Source organism: Dama dama, chromosome 20 (genome assembly GCF_033118175.1).
Source record: "Dama dama isolate Ldn47 chromosome 20, ASM3311817v1, whole genome shotgun sequence".
Classification (NCBI taxonomy): Eukaryota; Metazoa; Chordata; class Mammalia; order Artiodactyla; family Cervidae; genus Dama; species Dama dama.
In genome coordinates, this window is record NC_083700.1 from 73,176,949 (window position 1) to 73,203,248 (window position 26,300).

The window sequence follows — 26,300 nt, forward strand, 5'->3', positions numbered from 1 at the left end:
TCTCTATTCTCAGGTGACATGATGATCTACTAGCAAATTGCATGCTTTCTCTCACAAATCTACAAAATATTTATTAGTACCATTAAATGAATCTATTAAAGTTGCAGGATTTAAGGTCAACATACAACAATCAATTGTATTTTTGTGATAGATAAATCATTTATAACTACCCCCAAACATGAAATACTTGGAGTAAAATAGATATGCATTATGTTTAGCGAAAGGAATACTCAGTATTTTTGACATGCCAATTCTGCCCAAATTTATCTACAGATTCAATACAACCATTATCAAAATTCCATAAGGTTTTCATATTTTTGTAGAAACTGGCAAGGTGATTAAAAAAATATATGGAAAGCAAAGGGAATAGAAGAGCCCAAATAATTTGATAAAGAAGAAGGTTGAAGGACTCACATTACCTGACTGTGTGAGTTATTACAAAGCTACAGTAATTGAGATAGTATAAAATTGGTATTAGAAGAGGCATATAGATTAACATAAAAATAGAGAATCCAGAAATGGATCCAAACACATATGATCAACTGACTTACAAAACAGATACTCAGATAATTTTATTTACAAAAAAGGATAAAATTTTCAACAAATGGTATTGGAACAAATAAAATGAAATAATTAAAGAAAAAAGAGAAGCATAACACACACACACACCATACATATAAACAAAAAGCAACTTTAAATAGATCACAGACCTAACTGTAAAATCAAAACTACAAAAGTTCCAAAGGAAACCTTAGGGGAAAATCTTTATAACTATGATTTATCAGTAGTAAAGATCTCTTAGATAGGGACAAGAAGAATAAATAATAAAAAATTATAAATAGGGCCTCATCAAAATGAAAATCTTTTGATCTTTGAAAGTCACTGTTCAGGAAGTGCAAAGATAAGTCTTAACAGCAAGTATTTGCAGTTTTAAAATCAAATTAAATTCTGACTAAAAGTATCTGATTTTTAGCCAGAATTTATAAAGAATTTCTATAATTCAATATTAAAGAGAACTCGATAAATATGAAAAAAAATCTGAACTTTTATCAAAGAAGCAATAATATTTTAAAGAAATACAAGAAAAGATGCTAATTTGATTTTGTAAGTTAAAACTTCAGTGAGTTATAACAAAGAGATACTGTATCTACTAGAATGGCTAAAATAAAAAAAAATTAAACAACTGATTGTGTCAAATTCTGACAATAATAAGGAATAATGGAAAACCTAATAGATGCTGATGGGAATGCACAATGAAATAGCTATTTTGAAAACAGTTTGCAAATTTCTTATAAGGTTATACACACACGTACCTCCCTACACAGAAGACTACTCCTATGTGTTCACTTAGTAGAAGTGAAAACAGATGCTTACACAAACACCAGTACAGAAATGTTTATAGCTACTTTATTCATAATAGCTCCCAACTAGAAACAACTTAAATATCTATCCACTGAGGAATATATAAACAACTCTACCTAGAAATAAATGGGAATGTAGTACAATTCTTGAAATGGCAGGAATAAACCTTAAAATTACTGTGTTAAGTAAAAACATACAAAGTATGGCACTATTTATACGATATTTTGGGAAAGGCAAAACCATGGGAATTTGATTCTCTTTTGAGTAATTTTTTTCCCTAAATTGACTTTTGAGTAATTTTTTTAATGAATTCTCAAACTTGCTTCTAGTGTTAGACATTTTATGATGAAATTGGTTATATTCATTTTCTTTTCAAAAGTTAAATATATGAAAGGATATTTACACGCCAGTCAGGATGGCTGCTATCCAAAAGTCTACAAGCAATAAATGCTGGAGAGGGTGTGGAGAAAAGGGAACCCTCTTACACTGTTGGTGGGAATGCAAACTAGTACAGCCACTATGGAGAACAGTGTGGAGATTTCTTAAAAAACTGGAAATAGAACTGCCATATGACCCAGCAATCCCACTCCTGGGCATACACACTGAGGAAACCAGATCTGAAAGAGACACGTGTACCCCAATGTTCATCGCAGCACTGTTTATAATAGCCAGGACATGGAAGCAACCTAGATGCCCATCAGCAGATGAGTGGATAAGGAAGCTGTGGTACATATACACCATGGAATATTACTCAGCCATTAAAAAGAATTCATTTGAACCAGTTCTAATGAGATGGATGAAACTGGAGCCCATTATACAGAGTGAAGTAAGCCAGAAAGATAAAGAACATTACAGCATACTAACACATATATATGGAATTTAGAAAGACGGTAACGACAACCCTATATGCAAAACAGAAAAAGAGACACAGAAATACAGAACAGACTTTTGAACCCCGTGGGAGAATGTGAGGGTGGGATATTTCAAAAGAACAGCATGTATATTATCTATGGTGAAACAGATCACCAGCCCAGGTGGGATGCACGAGACAAGTGCTCCGGCCTGGTGCATTGGGAAGACCCAGAGGAATCGGGTGGAGAGGGAGGTGGGAGCAGGGATCGGGATGGGGAATACGTGTAAATCCATGGCTGATTCATATCAATGTACGACAAAACCCACTGGAAAAAAAAATAAATAAATAAAAATAAAAAAAAAACAAAAGTTAAATATATGAAAGGAATTCAGAGACATAGCCAGTAAAACTATAGATTTTAAGCTTTTGTAATTTATTATCTGACTTCTACTCCCAAAGACCTGATGATGATTACTAAATACAATGAGCTGTTAGAATTAAAGAACTAGAAATCAAAACAATTCATCATCTGCCCTGGATTATGACTTAAGTCAAGGACATATTTATGGTCTTATTGTGATAAGTCAGCATTATTATTTCTTTTATGAGAAAGTTGCATTTTGGTCTAAGTTTTTTGAGGAATACTTTTCGAATTTTTTTCTCCATCATATTTTACACTTGATGTAGAGAATTTGTATCTTTCAGTCATAGTTTGTTCCTTAATGCTCCACACTTTCTACTAAAGGCCTCAAATTATTTCACAAACTATTCACTGTAAAGAGCCTCATCTAAACTTATCTTTTTACGTTCTGTTTCATTTCTAGTCTTATTCACGTCCTCTTTTTATGATCAATAGAGAAACCATCCCCACTACTACCTCTCTTCAATGCTACTGGAGAAAAATTTCCCGATAAATGCCTTTTGATACACTTCTTTTGTCTTCTTCTGGAAACACTAGATTGATTAATTGAACTTTAGTTTCCCCCTGTCTCCCTTTCTCTATGTGGACAAAGTACTGAAGGAATTTTCTCAAATCTTTTTGTCAGTTTTTGTATAATTAAAATACCAGTCTTACTTTGCAACTCATTACCTTTATCCCAACACCACCAAATAAATTCAACCACTTCCAAATATTACTACACCTTTCAGTAGACTTTCTAGATTTTACATTCACTTTCATGGTTAAATAACTTTAACATTCAGGTTCATGACTCATCGAAGCCATTCATGTCATAGTTTCTTTATCTATTTTATTCCACAGTACACTCTATCACTATGACATAATTGTAACTTGAGACATGGTCACATGCTGAATTTCACTTTCCCATGGCATTGCTCTACTAACAGATCGTAACACACAAATACCCTACTTCTGTTCACAGCATCTTTATTATCCATATCTTCCATTTGGCTATCCTCATATAATTATATTTTTCCCTCTTCATGTAATCACTGGTACTAAATAGTCCCTTTTTCTGATCATACTTAATTCATTTTCCTAGAACCACATTATCAACTAATTTCATGCACCTTACAATCATGTACTTTCTTGAACTTTCATCAGAACCTTGATGCTAATTTGTCAGCGTGACCACAACTAATAACTGTTTTCTTATTTTTGGTGCTTTTCCATGGAATGTCACCTGAGAGCCACAAAAATGATATAGTTTGCTGTAAAGTAATGCCTTCTTGTGTCAATTAGGCCTTCATTCTTACTCAGCAATGCTTTAATCATCTTATGTTGAACTATTGTGATTTGATTATTCCTTTACCAATATTCTATTAAATTGAATTTTAAACACAGCATTTAAAATTCATTTATTATATGAGTTTCTTTTATCTTTATTCTTTTACCCCTGGAAACACAAAAATAAATAAAATGTGGTGACTCATACTCACTTAGAAATGGGATTGACACTGGCTTCAATAATTGTTAAACACTTACAGCACTTTATGTTTTCTGGAAATTCTTGTACACCTAAAATTAGAAAAAGAGTACATGAAAATATACTAAACTATAGTTTATTATTAAGAATAAATAAATACATAGTGTAAACACCATATTGATAATCATAAAGTAAGAATAAAAACTTAATAATACATTAGAGTCATCTAATACTTTTAAAAATAAAACGTATACTTTTAAAAATAAAATGTGAACACTAAGTTATATTTTATGAAGTAATAATTGGAAATTAGACAAAAACTGAGAAAAATTTAGTATAAGATGGATCTTGGCTATTTACTAATCTAAAGAAAAAAAAATCGTTGGGCTTATCCAGTTATCATAGAAACTAGCAAAGGAAGGGGAAACCAGCAGATATAAGAAAACAAAATAAAATCTTTGCTTGCTCCCTCATTTTATAAGATTGGGAAGACTGAACATGCACAATGGAAAGACACCTAAGGAAAAATCATAAATCAATAGATATCACCAAACTATTCAGAAACCCTAACACATTTTATGCAACTCTTCCTAGCTGGCAGACAGTGCAGCTCTGCATCTGCCTGAGAGGGTGACTAGGTGAGCAGCCCTTCCTGGGATCCTCTCTGGAGTCTCTGAGGTAGCCAGCTGGCTGATTGCCCTTGGAGAACTGCTCATCTGCTGTCACAGCTGTGCTATTGGCTTTGTGACAAAAAAACATGATTTTTCTTACTCAAAATCAGTAAGCCACAACGTAACCCATAAATGTGATAGTCAGAGGAATAAAAGATGTGGTAGGTGTTACAATCAGTTGATAAAAATGAGTTAAACAAATAGTTGGCTTCCATAACCATGAGTTCCACATTGATGGATTAACACAGAGCAGGTAGGAAGTATTATTTTTTTTAATAAAACCTCAGAACTTTCCATAGAGCAAAACTCAAATTTGCTACACACTGGCAACTATTTACGTAGCCTTTATATCTCATTAAGTATTATAAGTAATCTAGAGATGACTTAGTACACAGGTGGATGTGTATAAGTTCAGTTCAGTTGCTCAGTCGTATCCGACTGCAACCCTATGGACTGCAGCACACCAAGCCTCCCTGTCCATCACCAACTCCTGAAGTTTACTCAAACTCATGTTCATTGAGTTGGTGATGCCATCCAACCATGTCATCCTCTGTCGTCCCTTTTTCCTCCTGCTTTTCATCTTTCCCAGCATCAGGGTCTTTTCAAATCAGTCAGTTCTTCACATCAGGTGGTCAAAGTATTTGGAGTTTTAGTTTCAGCATCAGTCCTTACAATGAATATTCAGGACTGATTTCCTTCAGGATTGACTGGTTGGATCTCCTTGCAGTCCAAGGGACTCTCAAGAGTCTTCTCCAACACCACAGTTCAAAAGCATCAATTCTTTGGCACTCAGCTCTCTTTATAGTCCAACTTTCACATCCATACATAATTACTGGAAAAACCATAGCTTTGACTAAACAGACCTTTGATGGCAAAGTAATGTCTCTGCTTTTTAATATGCTATCTAGATTGGTCATAATTTTTCTTCCAAGGAGCAAGCATCTTTTAATTTCATGGCTGCAGTCACCATATGCAGTGATATTGGAGCCCAAAAAAATAAAGTCTGACACTGTTTCCCCATCTATTTGCCATGAAATGATGGGACCAGATGCCATGATCTTAGTTTTTTGAATGTTGAGTTTTAAGCCAACTTTTTCCCTCTCCTCTTTCACTTTCATCAAGAGGTTCTTTAATTTTCTTCACTTCCTGCCATAAGGGTGGTGTCATCTGAATATCTGAGGTTATTGATATTTCTTCCAGCAATCTTGATTCCAGCTTGTGCTTCATCCAGCCCAGCATTTCTCATGATGTACTCTGCATATCAGTTAAATAAGCAGGGTTACAATATACAGCCTTGACGTACTCCTTTCCTGATTTGGAACCAGTCTGTTGTTCCATATCCAGTTCTAACTGTTGCTTCCTGACCTGCATACAGATTTCTCAAGAGACAGGTCAGGTGGTCTGGTATTCCCATCTCTTTCAGAATTTTCCACAGTTTGTTGTGGTCCACACAGTCAAAGGCTTTGGCAGATTCAATAAAGCAGAAGTAGATGTTTTTCTGGAACTCTCTTGCTTTTTTGATGATCCAGTGGATGTTGGCAATTTGATCTCTGGTTCTTCTGCCTTTTCTAAAACTAGCTTGAACATCTGCAAGTTCATGGTTCACGTACTACTGAAGCCTGGCTTGGAGGATTTCGATCATTACTTTACTGGCATGTGAGGTGAGTGCAATTTTGCAGTAGTTGGAGCATTCTTTGGCATTGCCTTTCTCTGGGATTTGAATGAAAACTGACCTTTTCCAGTCCTGTGATCATGGCTGAATTTTCCAAATTTGCTGGCATATTGAGAGCAGCATTTTCACAGCATCACCTTTTAGGATTTGAAATAGCTCAACTGGAATTCTATCACCTCCACTAGCTTTGTTTGTAGTGGTGGTTTCCTAAGACCCACTTGACTTTTCATTCCAGGATGTCTGTCTCTAGGTTGGTGATCACTCCAACATGATTATCTGGGTCATGAAGATCTTTGTTCTGTTCTTCTGTGTATTCTTGCCACCTCTTCTTAATATCTTCTGCTTCTGTTACATAGGTTACATGTAAATATCCCACCATTTTATATTCTTGCCACCTCTTCTTAATATCTTCTGCTTCTGAGCATAGGTTGCATGTAAATATCCCACCACTTTATATATGGGACTTGAGCACCTTTGGATTTTGGTATCCACAGGGCTTCTGGAACTCATCGCTCATACTTCCTGAAGAATGACTGTAAGAGGCCCTACAAAAGTTAGAAGAGAAAATGACTATATGAAGCCATTGCTACATCCCTGCAGTACCGATTGGTCTCTAGTTTTGAAACTATTGGGCTTTCCCAGTGATTCAGCAGTAAAGAATCTGCCTGTAATGCAGGAGATGCCAGACATGAGTTCAATCCCCGGGTTGGGACGATCCCCTGGTGGAGGAAATGGCAACTCACTCCAGTATTGTTCCCTTGAGAATCCCATGGACAGAGGAGCCTGAAGGACTGTAGTGTATTGAGTCACAAAGAGTTGGACATGACTGAGTGACTAACACTTTCACTTTGAAAATATTATTAAGCATGAAGCACTAGCCCTTCAAAGTACTTCATATCTGACAGAAGGATAAGGAACAGTTTGTGATAGGATTTAGTTGAATTTTTTGATGATAGATAATCGGGAAAGAAAATCCTTCACCTTCCTAGATTCTGTTGATCTAGACCACCATGTTTGTAGGATCTTGAGGTTGAGCAAAGCAGCAGCAGGATAACCAAACCAAAAGGTCATTTACCACTGAAAAATAAGGGTATGAAAGTATTGTGGGGATGTTTCTCAGCCATTTCTTTCTATGTGAAAATTCATCAGAAACTATGCTGTCCTAAAATTACCACTGAAGTGTCTGGTTTCTTAATGAAAACTCAAGAAGTCTTAGGAGTGCCATTATGTATGAATCGGATGAGAAAAGCAATTCTCTTTTTTGGAAAGGTCATAACACCTAGAGCTGCCTTTATTACCTAGATGTTAACAAAATGGCACTGAAGTCAATAAGGTTACCTTTGAATTGTCCTCAACATTTCTCCTGAGTAATCATAGTCACTCAGGGTAGCTGCAACCAAAAAGGGTACAAGGCTTTTTCTTTTCTCCCTTTAGCTTTTTCTGTTCAGTCACCAATCTGGGCTCATTACAAGCTGGTGTGCTAATGCCTTATCTCCACAGGTGCCTGCCTTAGGCTCATGTTGGCTAAAATTATGTGTAAACCAAGATATGGAAGCAGAAGCAAACTAAAGTAGGATTTTAAAGAAAAGACTGTATCTCTTTATCTTCTGTTGAAAATGGAATCCCCTGCTGTGGTGAAATGTTACCACATTATTTGTTAAAAACTTGTATTATGTTGTTTACAGTTTAAACTTAAAAAAACATTCAGAGTCAAATCTGTTGGATTAAAGTGGAATCCCATAAGTGAGTTGAAGATAGAATGGTGGAAATAACTGAAGCAGAGAAGAATAAGAAAAAAGAATGAAAAGAAATAAGGACAGTTTCAGAGGCCACTGAGACAACATTAAGTACACCAATATTCGAATTATAGGGATCCCAGAAGAAGAAGAGAAAAAGAGAAAATATTTCAGGAGATTATAATCTAAAACTTTCCTAACATGGGAAAGGATATAGTTAACAAAGTCCAGGAAGCCCACAGGTTCCCATACAGGAAAATGCAAAGAGAAACACACCAAGATAAATATTAATCAAACTAATGAAGATGAAACACAAACAAAAGTATTAGAAGCAGTGAGGGAAAAGCAACAAATAGCATTCAAAAGGAATCCCAATAAGGTTAACGATTGATCTTTCAGGAGAAACTCTACAGGCAAGAAGGGAGTGGCAGGATATACTTAAAGCAATGAAAAGAAAAAAAAAAACCAACAACCAAGATTACTGTACCCAGTAAGTATCTTATTCAGATTCTAAGGAGAAATTGAAAGCTTTACAGATACACAAAAGTTAAGAGAATTGAGCACCACCAAACCAGCTTTACAACTTCTAAACTTTACAACTTACTTCCTTTACAGCTAAAGGAACTTCTCTAGACAGGAAACACAGAAAGAAAAGGCCTATAAAAATAAATCCAAGACAATAAAGTAAGTGGTAATAGGATCATACATAGCAATAATTACCATAAATGTAAAAGGATTAAGTGATCCAACCAAAAGACACAGATTGGCTGAATGGATACAAAAACAAGACCTCTATATATACTCTCTACAAGAGACCCACTCAGACCTAGGGACACATAAAGACCAATGTGAGGGGCTGGAAAAAGATATTCCATGTAAATGGAAATCAAAAGAAAGTGGAAGTAGCAATACTCATATCAGGTAAAACAGACTTTAAAATAAAGAGAGTTATAAGAGACAAGGAAGAACACTATGCAATCATCAAAGGATCAATCCAGGAAGAAAATATAACAATTATAAATATATATGCACTGGACATAGGAGGACCTCAATACATAAGGCTAACAAACATAAAAGGGGAAATTCATAGTTACACAGCAATAATGAGACTTTTAACACCACACTCACACCAATGGACAGATCATCCAGACAAATTAAAATTAATAAGGAAACATAAGCCTTACATGACACATAAAATCAGATGGACCTTAACTGATGTCTACAGGACATTCCATCCAAAAACAGTAGAATACAGCTTTTTCTCAAATGCACACAGAACATTCTCCAGGATAGATCACATCTTGGGTCACAAATTAAGCCTTGGTAAAATTTTAAAAATTTAAATTGTATCAAACATTCTTTCTGACCACAATACTAAAAGATTAGATATCAATTACAAAGAAAAAATCTATAAACAACACAAGCACAAGGAGGCTATACAATATGCTTCTAAATAAGCAAGGGTCACTGAATAAATTGAAGAGGAAACAAATTGAAAAAAAAAAAACCTAGAGACAAATGACAATGAAAACAAGACAATTCAAAACCTATGGGATACAGTAAAAGCTGAGCTAAGAGGGATGTTTATAGTAATACAAGTCTACCTCAAGAAATGAGAAAAACATAAAACAAATAACCTAACCTTACACTTAAGGAACTAGAAAAAGAAGAACAAAAAACATTGCCTAAGTTAGTAGAAGGAAAGAAATTGTAAAGATCAGAGTAGAAATAAATGAATAGAAGATGAAGGAAGCAATAACAAAGATCAATAAAACTAAAAGCTGATCCTTTGAGAGGATAAACAAAATTGACAAACCATTAACTAGACTCATTAAGAAAAAGAGGGAGAAGATTCAAATCAATAAAATTAGAAATGAAAAAGAAGTTACAACAGACAACACAGAAATACCAAGGATTATAAGAGACTACTAATAATATGAGCAACTATATGCTAATTAAATGGACAACCTGGAAGAAATGGACAAATTCCTAGAAAAGTACAACCTTTCAAGACTAGAAATAGAAGGAAGAAATAGAAAATATGTACAGACCAATCATAAGCACTGAAATAAAAACTGTGATCAAAAATATTCCAACAAACAAAAGCTCAGGGCCAGACAGCTTCATAAGTGAATTCTACCAAATGTTTAGAGAAGAGCTAACACTATCCTGCACAAACTCTTCCAAAAAATTGCAGAGGGAGGAAAACTTACAACTTCTATGGGGCCACGATCACACTGATACCAGAACTAGACAAAGGTATCACAAAAAAAGAAAATTACAAGCCAATATCACTGATGAACATAGATGCAAAAATCCTCAAGAAAATTCTAGAAAACATAATCCAACAACACATTAAAAGAATCATACACTATGATCAAGTGGGGTTTATCTCAGGGATGCAAAGCTTCTTCAACATACATAAATCAATCAATGTGATACACCATATCAAAAACTGAAAGATAAAAAACATATCATCTCAATAGATGCAGAGAAACATTATGAAATAATTCAACACCATTTATGATAAAAATTCTCCAGGAAATGGGCATAAAAGGAATCTACCTCAACAGAATAAACATATGTGATAAATCCGTGGCAAACAATATTCACAATGGTGAAAAACTGAAAGCATTTCCTCTAAGATCAGAAACAAGACAAGGGTTCCCGCTCTTATCACAATTATTCAATATAGTTTTGAAAGTCCTAATCATGGTACTAAGAGAAGAAAAAGAAATAAGAGGAATCCAGAATGGAAAAGAAGAAGTAAAACTCTCAATGTGTGCAGATGACATTATACTATGCATAGAAAACCCTAAAGATGCTACCAGAAAATCACTAGAGCTAATCAATGAATTTAGTAAAGTTGCAGGATATAAAATTAATACAGATATCTCTTGCATTTCTATGCACTAACAATGAAAAATCAGAAAGATAAATTAAGGAAACAACTCCACTCACCACTGCAACAAAAAGAATAAAATACCTAGGAATAAACCTACCTAAAGAGACAAAAAACCTGTATGCAGAAAACTATAAAACATTGATGAAAGAAATCAAAGACAACACAAACAGATGGAGAGGCATAACATGTTTGTGGATGGGAAGAATAAATATTGTGAAAATGACCATACTACCCAAAGCAATTTACAGATTCAGTGCACTCCCTATCAAATTACCAATGGCACTTTTCACAGAACTAGAAAATTTTTTTTTACTATTTGTATAGAAATACAAAAGACCCTGAATAACCAAAGCAATCTTGGAGGAAAAAATTAAAAAATGGAGCTATTGAAATCAACCATCCTGACTTCAGACTATACTACAAAGCTATAGTCATCAAGATAGTATGGTACTGGCACAAGCCAGAAATACAGGCCAATGGAATGAGAGAGAGCCCAGAAATAAACCCCCACACATATGGGCACCTCATCTTTGACAAAGGAGGAAACATATACAATGGTGGAAAGATGGCCTCCTTAATAAGTGGTGCTGGGAAAACTGGACAGCAACACATAAAAGAATGAAATTAGAACACATCCTAACACCATACACAAAAACAAACTCAGATGGATTAAAGACTTAATGTAAGGCCAGAGATTATAAATCTCTTAAGGGAAAACATAGGAAGTATACTCTTTTACATAAATCACAGCAAGATCCTCCATGACTCACCTCCTAACTTAATGGATAAAAAAACAAAAATAAACAAATGAGACCCAATTAACTTAAAAGCTGCTGCAAAACAAAAGAGGTATAAACAAGATGAAAAGACAATCCTCAGGATGAGAGAAAATAATTCCAAATGAAGCAACTGACAAAGGATTAATCTCCAAAATATATAAACAGCTCATACACCTCAATATGAGAAAAACAACACAATAAAAAATGGGCAGAAGATCTAAACAGACATTTCTCTAAAAAAGATATACAGATTGCTAATAAATACATGAAAAGATGCTCATTATTAGAAAAATGCAAATCAAAACTATAATGAGGTATCATCTCACACCAATCAGAATGGCCAGCATCAAAATTTCTACAAATAATAAATGCTGGAAAGGATGTGGAGAAAAGGGAACCGCCTTGCACTGTTGGTGAGAATGTAAATTGATACGGCCACTATGGTGAACAGTAGGGAGGTTCCTTAAAAAACTAGGAATAAATCTAGCACTTGTTGTTCAGTGGTGAATTCATGCCTAACTCTTTCCGATTTCATGAACGTCAGCACGTCAGTTTTCCCTGTCCTTCTCTGTCTCCCTGTTTGCTCAAAATCATGTTCATTGAGTTAGTGATGCCATCCAACCATCTCATCCTCTGTCTCCCGCTTCTCCTCTTGCTCTCAGTCTTTCCTAGCATCAGGCTCATTTCCAATGAGTTGGCTCTTTGCATCAAGTGGCCAAAGTATTGGAACTTCAGCTTCAGCCCAGTCCTTCCAATAAATACTCAGGGTTGATTTCCTTTAGGATTGATTGGCTTGATCTCCTTAATGTCCAAGGTACTCTCAAGCGTCTTCTCCAGCAGCACAGTTTGAAAGAATCTGGCATCTAACCCAGTAATCCCACCAGTGGGCATATACCCTGAGAAAACCACAATTCAAAAAGACAAATGCACCCCAAAGTTCCTTGCAGCACTATATACAATAGCCAGGACATAGAAGGGACCAGGTGTCCAACTACAGATGAATGGATAAAGAAGATGTGGTACATATATACAAAGGAATATTACTCAGTCATAAAAAGGAACCTGACAGTCAGTTGTAGAGAGGTGTATGAACCTAGAGCCTGTTATACAACAGAGTGAAGCAAGTCAGAAAGAGAAAAACAAATATCATATATAAATCATATGTACAGAATTTAGAAAAATGGTACTGATAAACCCATTCCCAGGTAAGTAATGGAGACACAAACGTAGAGAAAAACTTGTGGACACAGTGGGGAAAGGAGAGGGTGAAGGTGGAACCAGTTTCTCCCTGAGGTGGGAGAAAGCAGAACTGATATATGTACATGATCAAGTATAAAACAGCTATTGGGAAGCTGCTACATAATATAGGGAGCCCAGTCTGGTGCTCTGTGATCACCAAGAGGGATGGTGCATGGGGGGAAAGTATGCTCAAGACAGAGGTGGTATATAAAACTGTGGAAAATTCTTAAAGAGTTCGGAATACCAGACCATCTGACCTGCCTCCTGAGAAATCTGTATCAAGGGTCAAGGAGCAACAGTTAGAACTGGACAGTGAACAACAAACTGGTTCCAAACCAAGAAAGGAGTAAGTCAAGGCTGTATATTGTCACCCTATTTATTTAACTTATATGCAGAGTACATCATGAGAAACGCTGGGCTGGATGAAGCACAAGCTGGAATCAAGATTGCTGGGAGAAATATCAATAACCTCAGATATGCAGGTGATATCACCCTTATGGCAGAAAATGAAGAAGAACTAAAGAGTCTCTTGATGAAAGTGAAAGAGGAGAGTGAAAAAGTTGGCTTAAAACTCAACTTTCAGAAAACTAAGATCATGGCATCTGGTCCCATCACTTCAAGGCAAATAGATGGGGAAACAGTGGAAACAGTGAGAGACTTTATTTTGGGGGTGGGGGTTCCAAAATCACTGCAGATGGTGACTGCAGCCATGAAATTAAAAGATGCTTGCTCCTTGGAAGAAAAGTTTTGACCAACCTAGACAGCATATTAAAAAGCAGAGACATTACCAACAAAGGTCCGTCTAGTCAAAGCTATGGGTTTTCCAGTACTCATGTATGGATGTGAGAGTTGGATTATAATAAAATCTGAGTGCTGAAGAATCGATGCTTTTGAACTGTGGTGTTGGAGAAGACGCTTGAGAGTCCCTCGGACTGCAAGGAGATCCAATCAGTCAATCTTAAAGGAAATCAGTCCTGAATACTCATTGGAAGGACTGATGCTGAAGCTGATACTCCAATTCTTTGGCCACCTGATGTGAAGAACCGACTCACTGGAAAAGACCCTGATGCTGGGAAAGATTGAGGGCAGGAGGAGAAAGGGAAGACGGAGGATGAGATGGTTGGATGACATCACTGACATGATGGACATGAGTTTGTGTAGGCTTCAGGAGCTGGTGATGGACAGGGAAGCCTGGCATGCTGCAGTCCATTGGGTCGCAAAGAGTCACACACAACTGAGCAAATGAACCGAACTGATGTGTGTGTGTGTGTGTGTGTGTGTGTGTGTGTGTGTGTGTGTATGTGAACGTGCACGTGTGTGTGCTTAGTTGTGCAGTCATGTCCAACTCTTTGCGATCCCATGGAGTGTAACCCACCAGGCTCCTCTGTCCATGGGGATTCTCCAGGCCTGAATACTGGTGTGGATTGCCATGCCCTCCTCCAGGGGATCTTCTGAACCCAGGGATAGAACCCAGGTCTCCCACATTTCAGGCAGATTCTTCACTGACTGAGTCACAAGGGATTCACGTTGTTGTATAGCAGAAACTGACACAACATTGCAAGCAATTTTCCTCCAGTTAAAAAAATAAATTTAAAAAGTTGAATCCAACTTTATTAACTACTTGTTGGGTAACTCTAGGAAAGTCATTTAAATGTTCGATGTTTTAGTTTCACACTCTGCAATATGATTATTATATGAATGGTTTCATCAGAGAGTTGCAGTAAGGATTGAAAGAGATAAAGTAGGTGAAGTAACTGGTACAAAGTGTTGCATATATGTTATATGCAGTCACTTGAAACAGAAGCAGAGGGTGTACGTCAATGAAGGGACCAACAATCACGTTGAAATGATCTGACTTGCATAAATGTGAAAAGTTTATCTACCTAAGAGTATAGCAAAGAGAAAGAAATTAGTGTGCTGAAAGAAGATCTCAATTTCTTACCAATGTCATAGCTCAGATAAATGTTCTCAGAGATGGGAAGTAAATAATAAATTCATATATTATAAACATGTACTTATAATGTAAATATATAAATAAACATATATAACTAGCCCATGCTGAGCAATATTTTTGTATTTTTGTGGATTTTTCATAGCTATTTCAATTTGCTTATGAAAGTCTGAACACATTTGGAAAAATAGGTTGCCAGGAGAACTTTACTATATATACTAATATGTGTCCCTTAGACTTTAAGAAAAGATTCTAGAGCATATCTTCAACTCATGAAAAAAGTGAAAAAGTGAAAGTGTTAGTCACTCGACATGTCTATCTCTTTGCGACCCCATGGAGTTTAGCCAACCAGGCTCCTCTGTCCTTGGAATTCTCCAGGCAAGAATACTAGAGTGGGTACCCATTTCCTTCTTCAGGGGATCTTCCTGACCCTGGGATCAAGCCTGGATCTCCTGTATTGCAGGCAAATTCTTTACTGTTTGAGCCACTAGGTAGTAAAGTATTGTAGTTAAAAGCACAGGTTGGAAGGAAGACTGAATCTTAGTATTATCAAGTAGCCATGTAATCTTAGTCAGACATTATAATATTTGAACATAAGGTTCTCATTTCTGGTCTAGTTCAAAGAGTTGTTCTGAGGACTAGATAGTATGTTGTAAAGCAGTTAGTATCATGTCAGGCATTTAATAAGGACCTAATAAATACTAGATAAAATTTGTGTATTAATAAGAGGAAAGCTAACTTGAACTTCTTTATGCCACTGTGTAAAATAATTTAATCCCTTTAATAATCTTGTGAGGAAGATGTATTAGGCAATATTATTTTCATTTTGTAGATGAAGAAACACACATTCACAAAGATTAGGTGACTTATTGAAATATCTACTGAGTGTTTATAGATACAAACAGATATACGTGGGGTTTGGTTAAATTTTTTAACACTGTGTCTATTGTTTTTCTTTATTATGTTACTTCTTATTAGAATTGGGTTGTATTTTATCACAGAGCCCATATTTTTTTAAGCATCTTGTTTCTTTACTTTTAAATTTTTGGTAGGCCAGGCAGCTTGTGAGATCTGACCAGGGATCAAACCTGTGACTTTGGTGGTGATAGCATGGAGCCCTAACCACGAAGTTCAGTTCAGTTCAGTTCAGTCGCTCAGTTGTGTCCAACTCTGCGACCCCATGAATTGCAGCACGCCAGGCCTCCCTGTTCATCACAACTCCTGGAGTTTACTCAAACTCATGCCCATCGAGTCGGTGATGCCATCCAGCCATCTCATCCTCTGTCGTCCCCTCCTCCTCCTGCCCCCAATCCCTCCCAGCATCAGGGTCTTTTCCAATGAGTCAACTCTTCACATCAGGTGGCCAAAGTACTGGAGTTTCAGCTTCAGCATCAGTCCTTCCAATGAACACCCAGGACTGATCTCCTTTAGGATGGACTGGCTGGATCTCCTTGCAGTCCAAGGGACTCTCAAGAGTCTTCTCCAACACCACAGTTCAAAAGCATCAATTTTTCGGTGCTCAGCTTTCTTCACAGTCCAACTCTCACATCCATACATGACTACTGGAAAAACCATAGCCTTGACCAGATGGACTTCTGTTGGCAAAGTAATGTCTCTGCTTTTTAATATGCTATCTAGGTTGGTCATAACTTTCCTTCCAAGGAGTAAGTGTCTTTTAATTTCATGGCTGCAGTCACCATCTGCAGTGATTTTGGAGCCCAAAAAATAAAGTCTGACACTGTTTCCACTGTCTCCTCATCTATATCCCATGAGGTGATGGGACCAGATGCCATGATCTTAGTTTTTTGAATGTTAAGCTTTAAGCCAGCTTTTTCACTCTCCTCTTTCACTTTCATCAAGAGACTTTTTAGTTCCTCTTCACTCTCTGCCATAAGGGTGGTGTCATCTGCATATCTGAGGTTACTGATATTTCTCCCAGCAATCTTGATTCCAGCTTGTGCTTCTTCCAGCCTAACCACTAAACCACCAGGTAATTCCTTGTAGAAGCCTCAGTTTTATTAATCAGTTTTTGAGATTGGCCTGTCTGGTCCTCTGAAATACAGTATGTTTGATTTTTAAAATGGTATATATTAATATATATATACATATATATAAATACACACACATATATACTCCTTAATTATAAAAAAGTTCATACACACATTTAAGATTAACTTTGCTTTGATTTGAAGTTACTCAGAAATAGGACTTCACCTTTACAATGTATCTTATTCTAGCCATTTTTTTGTGATTATTATAAAAAACAGATTCAAACATTTGTAGATGTGTAACTCAAGTTTTAACCTCAATTTTTCAGTTGAGACATCACATAAACTTTCTAACACAGGCCTATAAAGAAGTCTCTTCTAAAGGCACTACAATTTTAATTCTTTTGGGAATTCCTGGATAGTCAAGCTCATTACATTGATTGAACCTAAACTGAACAACCAGTAAGGACTGTGCTCTGAAATAATTACATTGGAAGTACTGTGTTCTATAAGCAAAGTGATATATTTAATTTTAAAAATGGACAGTTGCCTTATTCACAAATATCAGATGACATAAAAAAGTGTTTATCCTTCCAATTAGGACACTGTGGTAATATTTTCCCCAAATCTTCACTTCATTAACTATGCCATAAAACTATTTTGAATATGTGCATGAAAGTACTGTCAAATGAGAAATAACATTTCTGCATTTTGATCTTAAAACACCTTGAAAACAAAGCTTTTAATGCCATGGAGTTATGCAAAATTGCATTCAGTTCAGTTGCTCAGTCATGTCCAACTCAAGATATTAATACCTTGAGGAAGAAAAGATGTAAAAGCCTACTTTATCTGATTGTTTTCTTTGTTCTTCCTCTTAAAAAAAAGAGGTTGAAGACAGTCCTGTTTGCTCAACTTTTCATTGTTCAAGAACTAATCTACTTTGTGGGGTTTTTATTTTCCTGCCTCCATCTGACCATTGCTCAGCCATTCTTCCACCAGAGAAGGGAAAAGGGAGAATTCTGAAATCATCCAATGTGGCTCTTTCCTTCCTAGCATGGGAGAAGTTGAAAATCACAGGTAAATTTAGGTTAAATATTTTTATTTGAACTACCCTTTCCATGTCTTGACAGAAGAATCTTAAATCTGTAATTAATATCAGTTAAGTTCAGTAGCTCAGTCGTGTCAAACTCTTGGCGACCCCTTGGACTGCAGCACACCAGGCTTCCCTGTCCATCACCAGTTCCTTGAGCTTGTTCAAACTCATGTCCATCAAGTCGGTGATGCCATCCAACCATCTCATCCTCTGTCATCGCCTTCTCCTCTCAGTCTTTCCCAGCATCAGGGTCTTTTCTAATGAGTCAGTTCTTCACATCAGGTGGCCAAAGTATTGGAAATTCAGCATCAGTCCTTCCAGTGAATATTCATGACTGATTTCCTTTAGGATTGACTGGTTGGATCTCTTTGTCCAAGGGACTCTCAAGAGTCTTCTCCAATACCACAGTTCAAAAGCATCAATTCTTCAGTGCTCAAGTTTCTTTATGGTCCAACTCTTACATCCATACATGACTACTGGAACAAGCGTAACTTTGACTGATGGACCTTCGTCAGCAAAGTAACGTCTCTGCTTTTTAATATGCTGTCTAGGTTGGTCATAGCGTTTCTTCCAAGGAGTGAGCATCTTTTAATTTTGTTAAATTATATAATATTTAATTATGTAAATATAAAATATTTAATTATATAAAATATAAAATATTAATTAATATAGCTTTATAATTTATTTTATTATAAAACATTATTGGTGTCAAAATGAAAACTAAAACTAAATGTCATTAAAATTATGTTAGACATTAAGTTGGTTTTAAGCTGGTTGTTGTTATTTAGTCATTAAGTCTCGTCTGAGTCTTTTGCAGCCTCATGGACTGTAGCCTGCTAGGCTTCTCTGTCCTTGGGACTTTGAAGGCAAGAGTACTGGAGTGGGTTCCCATTTCCTTCTCCAGGGCATGTTCCCAACCCAGGGATTGAACTCATGTCTCCTGCCCTGGCAGGTTGATTTTTTACCACTGAGCCACCAGGAAAGCCCTTTAAGCTGTAATTAAAGAATAAAAGCAAATTTTTTTCAAGTGTGATATTAAGTATGGAGTCTAAATGTGGCAAACAATTTTGTGATTATTAAATAAAGAATCTACCAATAGCAATAGCAACATTTATTCCTATGTCATGAATGGAAGATCTCTGAAACACAAAACTGGGTGTAAGACATTTCTATAACACATATTTATCTTCAATATCACTTTCTGAATACAGTTATGTTACCTATCCCCACCCACTTTTTCATCCAAATCCTCAGTCTAAATTTATCCATATAAATACATTTAAATTCTATCATCTGCATGAAAGTTTATTCAACTATTTTAGTCCATATGACTTCCTCTTCCATGATTTTAGATTGTATTCTTTCTGAAATGAAATAATGAAAAATAACAAGATGCTGTATACAGTTATAAAGTAAGGAATCATTGCTTTATCATCGTGTCTTATATGATTCTCTGATATTTTAATTATAAGATATCCAAAAAGAAAGTAATTTATATATTCAAAAAATATTTATTGAGTTCTTACTCTGTATTAGGGATTGTATCAAACATTGTTGATACAGTGTGAGAAAGACTGATACATTCCCTTCATTTGTGAAGCTTACATTCTGGCAAAGGAACACATACAATAAATCATAGATATAATTAGCATATTATGAAATATATAAAATTAAATTGCACTTAATTTTTGACACATGCTACAGAAAATCTAATTAGAACAGAATCAAGATGGATCACAAATGCCTGACGATTTCAAACTTAACTAGAGTGACTAAAGTAAACCTTATTATTCCATAAGGTATTTCCAAGCCTTATGGAAATTGAGAAATTACTTAAAGAAGATGAGAATGACAGAAATATAGATATCTGACATCTGAGGGTGGAAAGTAAGAATTTCAAGCAGAAGCAATAGACACTGAAGATGCTATAGAGAATAATTATTCTTGGCATATTCTAGGAATAGCAAGGAGGCCAGTGTGGATAGAACACAGTGAGGAAGAGAAGAGCGACAAAAAATTAGATTAGAGAAGTAATAAGGGTGTGTATGGTGGAGAGATGGGGGGGGGGGTCAACTCCTATAGGCCCCTCAGACCATCACAAGAATTTTGCTTTTTACTCTGAATGACATAGACAGATATAGATATATAGATATCTATAGATAGATATATGTGTATCTATAGATAGATATATGTGTATCTATAGATAGATATATGTGTATCACACATAAGTGTGATACAATCTGATATATAATTAGAGAGGATCATGGGCTTCCCAGGTGGCACTAGTGGTAAAGAACACCTCTGCCAGTGCAGGAGGCGTTAAGAAATGCAGCTTCAGTCCCTGGGTTGGGAAGATCACCTGGAGAGGGGAATGGCTACCCACTGCAGTATTCTTGCCTGGAGAATCCCATAGACACAGAAGCCTGGCAGGCTAGAGGCCACAGGGTTGCAAAGACTTGGACATGACTGAAGCAACTCAGCATGCATGCGTGCTAGCACTGGCTCCTGAGTAGTGCAGTGTTCCTGAGAGGGAGGTCAATCAAAGGTTATTGATAATAAACCATGAAAGGAGTTGATGGTGGCTTGCCTCAGGGTAGGAGCAATGAGCAAGAGGGAAGTGAGTGGAATTAGGATGTTCTTTGAACATAAGACCAATAGAATATACTGATGGATTGGATGTACAGTGTGAAAGGAAAAAGAAAATCAAGGATAACTCCATGCTTTTTTTCCCCTGAGTGACTTGAATAAAAGGGTTGTCTTGAATTCAGATGGGAAAACAGTATGTGAAATAGGTTGTGGAGAGAAGATAAAAATTTCACTTTTGGACATGTGTAATCTGAGATGTCTGTTAATTTCAGTTCTGTTCAGGTTAGTTGTTCAGTCACATCTGACTCTTTGAGACCCCACGGACTGCAGCATGCCAGGCCTCCCTGTCTATCAAACTCCTGGAGTTTACTCAGACTCATGTCCATAGAGTTGGTGATGCCATCCAATGATCTCATCCTCTGTCATCTCCTTCTCCTCCTGCCTTCAATCTTTCCCAGCATCAGGGTCTTTTCCAATGAGTTGGTTCTTCACATCAAGTGGCCACAGTGTTGAAGTTTAGCTTAAACATCAGTCCTTACAATGAATATTCAGGACTGATTTCTCTTAGGATTGACTGATTGGATCTCTTTGCAGTCCAAAAGACTCTCAAGAGTCTTCTCCAACAACACAGTTGAAACGCATCTTTTCTTCAGCGCTCAGCTTTCTTTATAGTCCAACTCTCACATCCATACATGACTACTGGAAAAAGCATAGCCTTGACTAGATGGACCTTTGTTGGTAATGTCTCTGCTTTTTAATATGCTGTCTAAGTTGGTCATAACTTTTCTTCCAAGAAGTAAGTGTCTTTTAATGATATGGCTGCAGGAACCACCTGCAGTGATTTTGGAGCCCAAAAAACTAAAACTGCCACTGATTCCATTGTTCCCCCATCTATTTGCCATGAAGTGATGGGACTGAATGCCATGATCTTAGTTTGCTGAATGTTGAGCTTTAAGCCAACTTTTCCACTCTCCTCTTTCACTTTCATCAAGAGGCTCTTTAGTTTTTCTTTGCTTTCTGCCGTAAGGGTGGTTTCATCTGAATATCTAAGGTTACTGGTATTTCTCCTGGCAATCTTGATTCCAGCTTGAGCTTCAGCCAGTCCAAGATTTCTCATGATGTACTCTGCATATAAGTTAAATAAGCAGGGTGACAATATATAGCCTTGTCGTACTCCTTTTCCTATTTGGAACCAGTCTATTGTTCCATATCCAGTTCTAACTGTTGCTTCCTGACCTGCATACAGATTTCTCAGGAGGCAGGTCTAGTGGTCTGGTATTCCCATCTCTTGAAGAATTTTCCACAGTTTATTGTGATCCACACAGTCAAAGGCTTTGGCATAGTCAGTAAAGCAGAAATAGATGTTTTTCTGGAACTCTCTTGCTTTTTCTATGATCCAACGGATGTTGGCAATTTGATCTCTGGTTCCTCTGCCTTATCTAAATTCACCTTGAACATCTGTACATTCACGGTTCATGTATTGTTGAAGCCTGGCTTGGAAAATTTTGAGTATTACTTTATTAGCGTCTGAGATATGTGCAATTGTGTGGTAGTGTGAACATTCTTTGGCATTGCCTTTCTTTGGGATTGGAATGAAAACTGACCTTTTCCAGTCCTGTGGCAACTGCTGAGTTTTCCAAATTAGCTGGCATATTGAGTGCAGCACTTTGACAGCATCATCTTTTAGAATTTGAAATAGCTCAGCTGGAATTCCATCACCTCCACTAGCTTTGTTTGTAGTGATACTTCCCAAGGCCAACTTGACCTCACATTCCAGGATGTCTGGCTCTAGGTGAGTAATCACACCATCGTGATTATCTGGGTCATGAAGATCTTTTTTGGGTAGTTCTTTTGTGTATTCTTGCTACCTCTTCTTAATATCTTCTGTTTCTGTTAGGTCCATACCATTTCTGTCCTTTATTGAGCCTATCTTTGCATGAAATATTCCCTTGGTATCTCTAATTTTCTTGAAGAGCTCTCTAGTCCTTCCCATTCTATTGTTTTCCTCTATTTCTTTGCATTGATCACTGAAGAAATTTTCTTATCTCTCCTTGCAATTCTTTTGAACTCTGCATTCAAATGGGTATATCTTTCCTTTTCTCCTTTGCCTTTCACTTCTCTTTTCACAGCTATTTGTAAGGCCTCCTCAGACAATCATTTTGCTTTTTTGCATTTCTTTTTCTTAGGGATGGTCTTGATCCCTCTCTCCTGTACAAGGTCATGAACCTCCACCCATAGTTTTTCAGGCACTCTGTTTATCAGATCCAGTCCCTTGACTCTATTTGTCACTTTCACTGTAAGGGATTTTATTTAGGTCATACCTGAATGGTCTAGTGGTTTTCCCTACTTTCTTCAACTTCAGTCTGACTTTGGCTGTAAGGAGTTCATGATCTGAGCCACAGTTAGCTCCCAGTCTTATTTTGCAGACTGTAGAGAGCTTCTCCACTTGGCTGCAAAGAATATAATCAATCTGATTTCGGTGTTGACCATCTGGTGATGTCCATGTGTAGAGTCTTCTCTTGTGTTGTTGGAAGAGGGTGTTTCCTAAGACCAGTGCGTGCTCTTGTCAAAACTCTATTAGCCTTTGCCCTGCTTCATGCTGTACAGGCCAAATTTGCCTGTTACTCCAGGTGTTTCTTGACTTCCTATTTTTGCATTCCAGTCCCCTATAATGAAAAGGACATCTTTTTTGGGTTATAGTTCTAGAAGGTCTTGTAGGTCCTCATAGAACTGTTCAACTTCAGCTTCTTCAGCATTACTGGTCAGGGAATAGACTTGGATTACTGTGGTATTGAATGGTTTGCCTTGGAAACAAACAGAGATCATCTGTCATTTTTGAGATTGCATCCAAGTACTGCATTTTCGACCCTGTTGTCAACTATGATGGTTACTCCATTTCTTCTAAGAGATTCTTGCCCACAGTAGTAGATATAATGGTCATCTGAGTTAAATTTACCCATTCCTGTCCATTTTAGTTCGCTGATTCCTAAAATGTTGACATTCACTCTTGCCACTCCTGTTTGACCACTTCCAATTTGCCTTGATTCATGGACCTAACATTCCAGGTTCCTATGCAATATTGCTCTTTACAGCATCAGACCTTGCTTCCATTACCAGCCACATCCATAGCTGGGTGTTGTTTTTGCTTTGGCTCTGTCTCTTTATTCTTTCTGGAGTTATTTCTCCACTCTTCTCCTGTAGCATATTGGGCACCTACTGACCTGCGGAATTCATCTTTCAGTGTCCTATCTTTTTGTCTTTTCATATTGTCCATGGGGTTCTCAAGGCAAGAATACTGAAGTGGTTTGCCTTTCCCTTCTCCAGTGGACCACATTTTGTCAGAACTCTCCACATTGACCTGGATGTCTTGGATGGCCCTACACAGCTTGGTTCATAGTTTCATTGAGTTAGACAAGGGTGTGGTCCATGTGATCAGATTGATTTGTTTTCTGTGATTGTGGTTTTCAGTCTGTCTGCCCTCATGGAGGACAGAGGCTTATGGAAACTTCCTGATGGGAGAGACTGACTGAGGGGGAAACTGGATCTTGTTTTGTCGGGGCCATGCTTAGTTCAGTTTAGTTCAGTTCAGTCACTCGGTATGTCCGACTCTTTGTGACCCCATGGACTGCAGCACGCCAGGCCTCACTGTCCATCACCAACATCCAGAATTTACTCACACTCCTGTCCACTGAGACACTGATGCCATCCAGCCATCTCATCTTCTGTCGTCCTCTTCTCCTCTTGCCTTCAATTTTTCCCAGCATCAGGGTCTTTTCAAATGTGTCTGTTCTTCACATCAGGTGGCCAATGTACTGGAGTTTCAGCTTCAGCATCAGTCCTTCCAATGAAATTCAGGACTGATTTCCTTTACTAGGACTAGTTGGATCTCCTTGCACTCCAGGGGACTCTCAAGCGTCTTCTCCAACACCACAGTTCAAAAGCATCAATTCTTCACTGCTCAACTTTCTTTATAGTCCAACTCTCACACCCATACATGACTACTGGAAAAACCATAACCTTGACTAGACGTACCTTTGCTGGCAAAGTAATGTCTCTGCTTTTTATATGCTGTCTAGGTTGGTCATAACTTTTCTTCCAAGGAGTAAGCCATGCTCAGTATAAGTAAATCTTTAATCCAATTTTCTGTCAATGGGTGGAGCTGTGTTCCCTCCCTCTATTTAACTGGGGCTAAACTATGGTGGAGGTAAAAGAGAAAATGTCAGACAGGTTTAGGAGAGAGGTCTAGACTGTACATTTCAAAATGTAGGATTCATTATCATTTAGATAGTATTTAAACCATAAGAAAAAACTTGAGCACCAATGGTGTAAATGTAGATAATGAACCAGAAAGGAACCATGGATTGGAGTACTCCAAAATGAAGATGAGGAGAAGAATCATCGTAAGAGACTGAACAAGATAAATCAGTGAGATGGGAGGGAAAATAAGAGTACCGAATCCTAGAAGTCAAATGAAGAAAATATATATAAGCAGGAAGAAGTATTCAACTGTTTCAAATGATGTTACTTTGTCAAGTAAAGCATGTGTGTTAGTTGCTCAGTTGTGTCCAACTCTTTGTGACCTCCATGGACGGCAGCGTGCCAGGCTCCTCTGTCAGTGGAATTCTTCAGGTGAGATTACTAAGCGGGTTGCTCTTCCTTCTCTAGGGGATCCTGTTCGCCCAGGGAATGAACCCAGGTCTCCTACATTGCAGGCAGAATCAAGTATGGTGTCAAGTAAATCAATGTCCTAAAACTGCCTTTGACTTCAGTAGTGAGGATATCTGTATGACCTCAACTGAAATGACTTTGGAGTAGAGGGTTTAAAGACTGGGGTTGGTTTAAGAGAGGATGAGAGGAAAGGAATTGTAGATAGAGGATATAATCAACTAGACATCTAGAACTTTTGCTACAAGGAGGTAAGAGACTATTAAGGGAAGAAGATCTAAGAAGTATTCTTTAGAATAGAAAAAAATATATCATACGTTGAAACTGATTAGAATGTCAAGTAGAGAGGAAAATCTTGATCATGTGGTAGAGACTGAGACGTGCTCCAGTGATATCCATGGGTAGGCAAGAGAGGATGGTTATCCAGTAGGGACACAGGTTTAAAGAGAGACAGTAGCTCATCTGTACTAACAGGGAGAAATGAGAGATTATGGGTGCAGATGCTGGTAGAAAAGACAGGATGCTGACAGTCTGGAAATTATCTTTTGAAAGCTTTAATTTTCTCAGCAGAGTGGGACAAATAACCATGAACATGGGAGAGAAGGTGCGAGAGGTTGGAAGACAGAAGAGAACATGTGAAATAGTCACCAGAAGAGGGGAGTCAATAGATAAAGGAAGTACAACATGATTATTGGGAAGCCTTAAGGCTATACTTCAGAATAGCAATCATGAATTTAAAGTCATATCAGTCAGTGTGATGGAGTGTCTTTTTTTTTTTCCAGATCCCTTCAGCCATGGGTAGAGAGTTAGATTCAGTCACGCTTATAATTTTACTGAGTGTATGTAGATAAATGAGAGAGAAGCAAAGATGTAATGGGGGTCATCTGATGACTGGCCATAAAATTCAAACCATG

The 26,300-nt window shown here is 37.2% G+C and overlaps 1 protein-coding gene across 1 annotated transcript in view; it reads right to left on the minus strand.

The window, feature by feature from the left end:
• LRRC7 (leucine rich repeat containing 7) overlaps positions 1 to 26,300 on the minus strand; it is a 577,944-nt gene that overhangs the window by 294,115 nt on the left and 257,529 nt on the right. Inside the window, exon 5 of the mRNA XM_061121637.1 lies at positions 4,115 to 4,193. Within this exon, the coding sequence (XP_060977620.1) occupies positions 4,115 to 4,193 (79 nt within the window). The remainder of the gene's footprint in view (positions 1 to 4,114; positions 4,194 to 26,300) is intronic.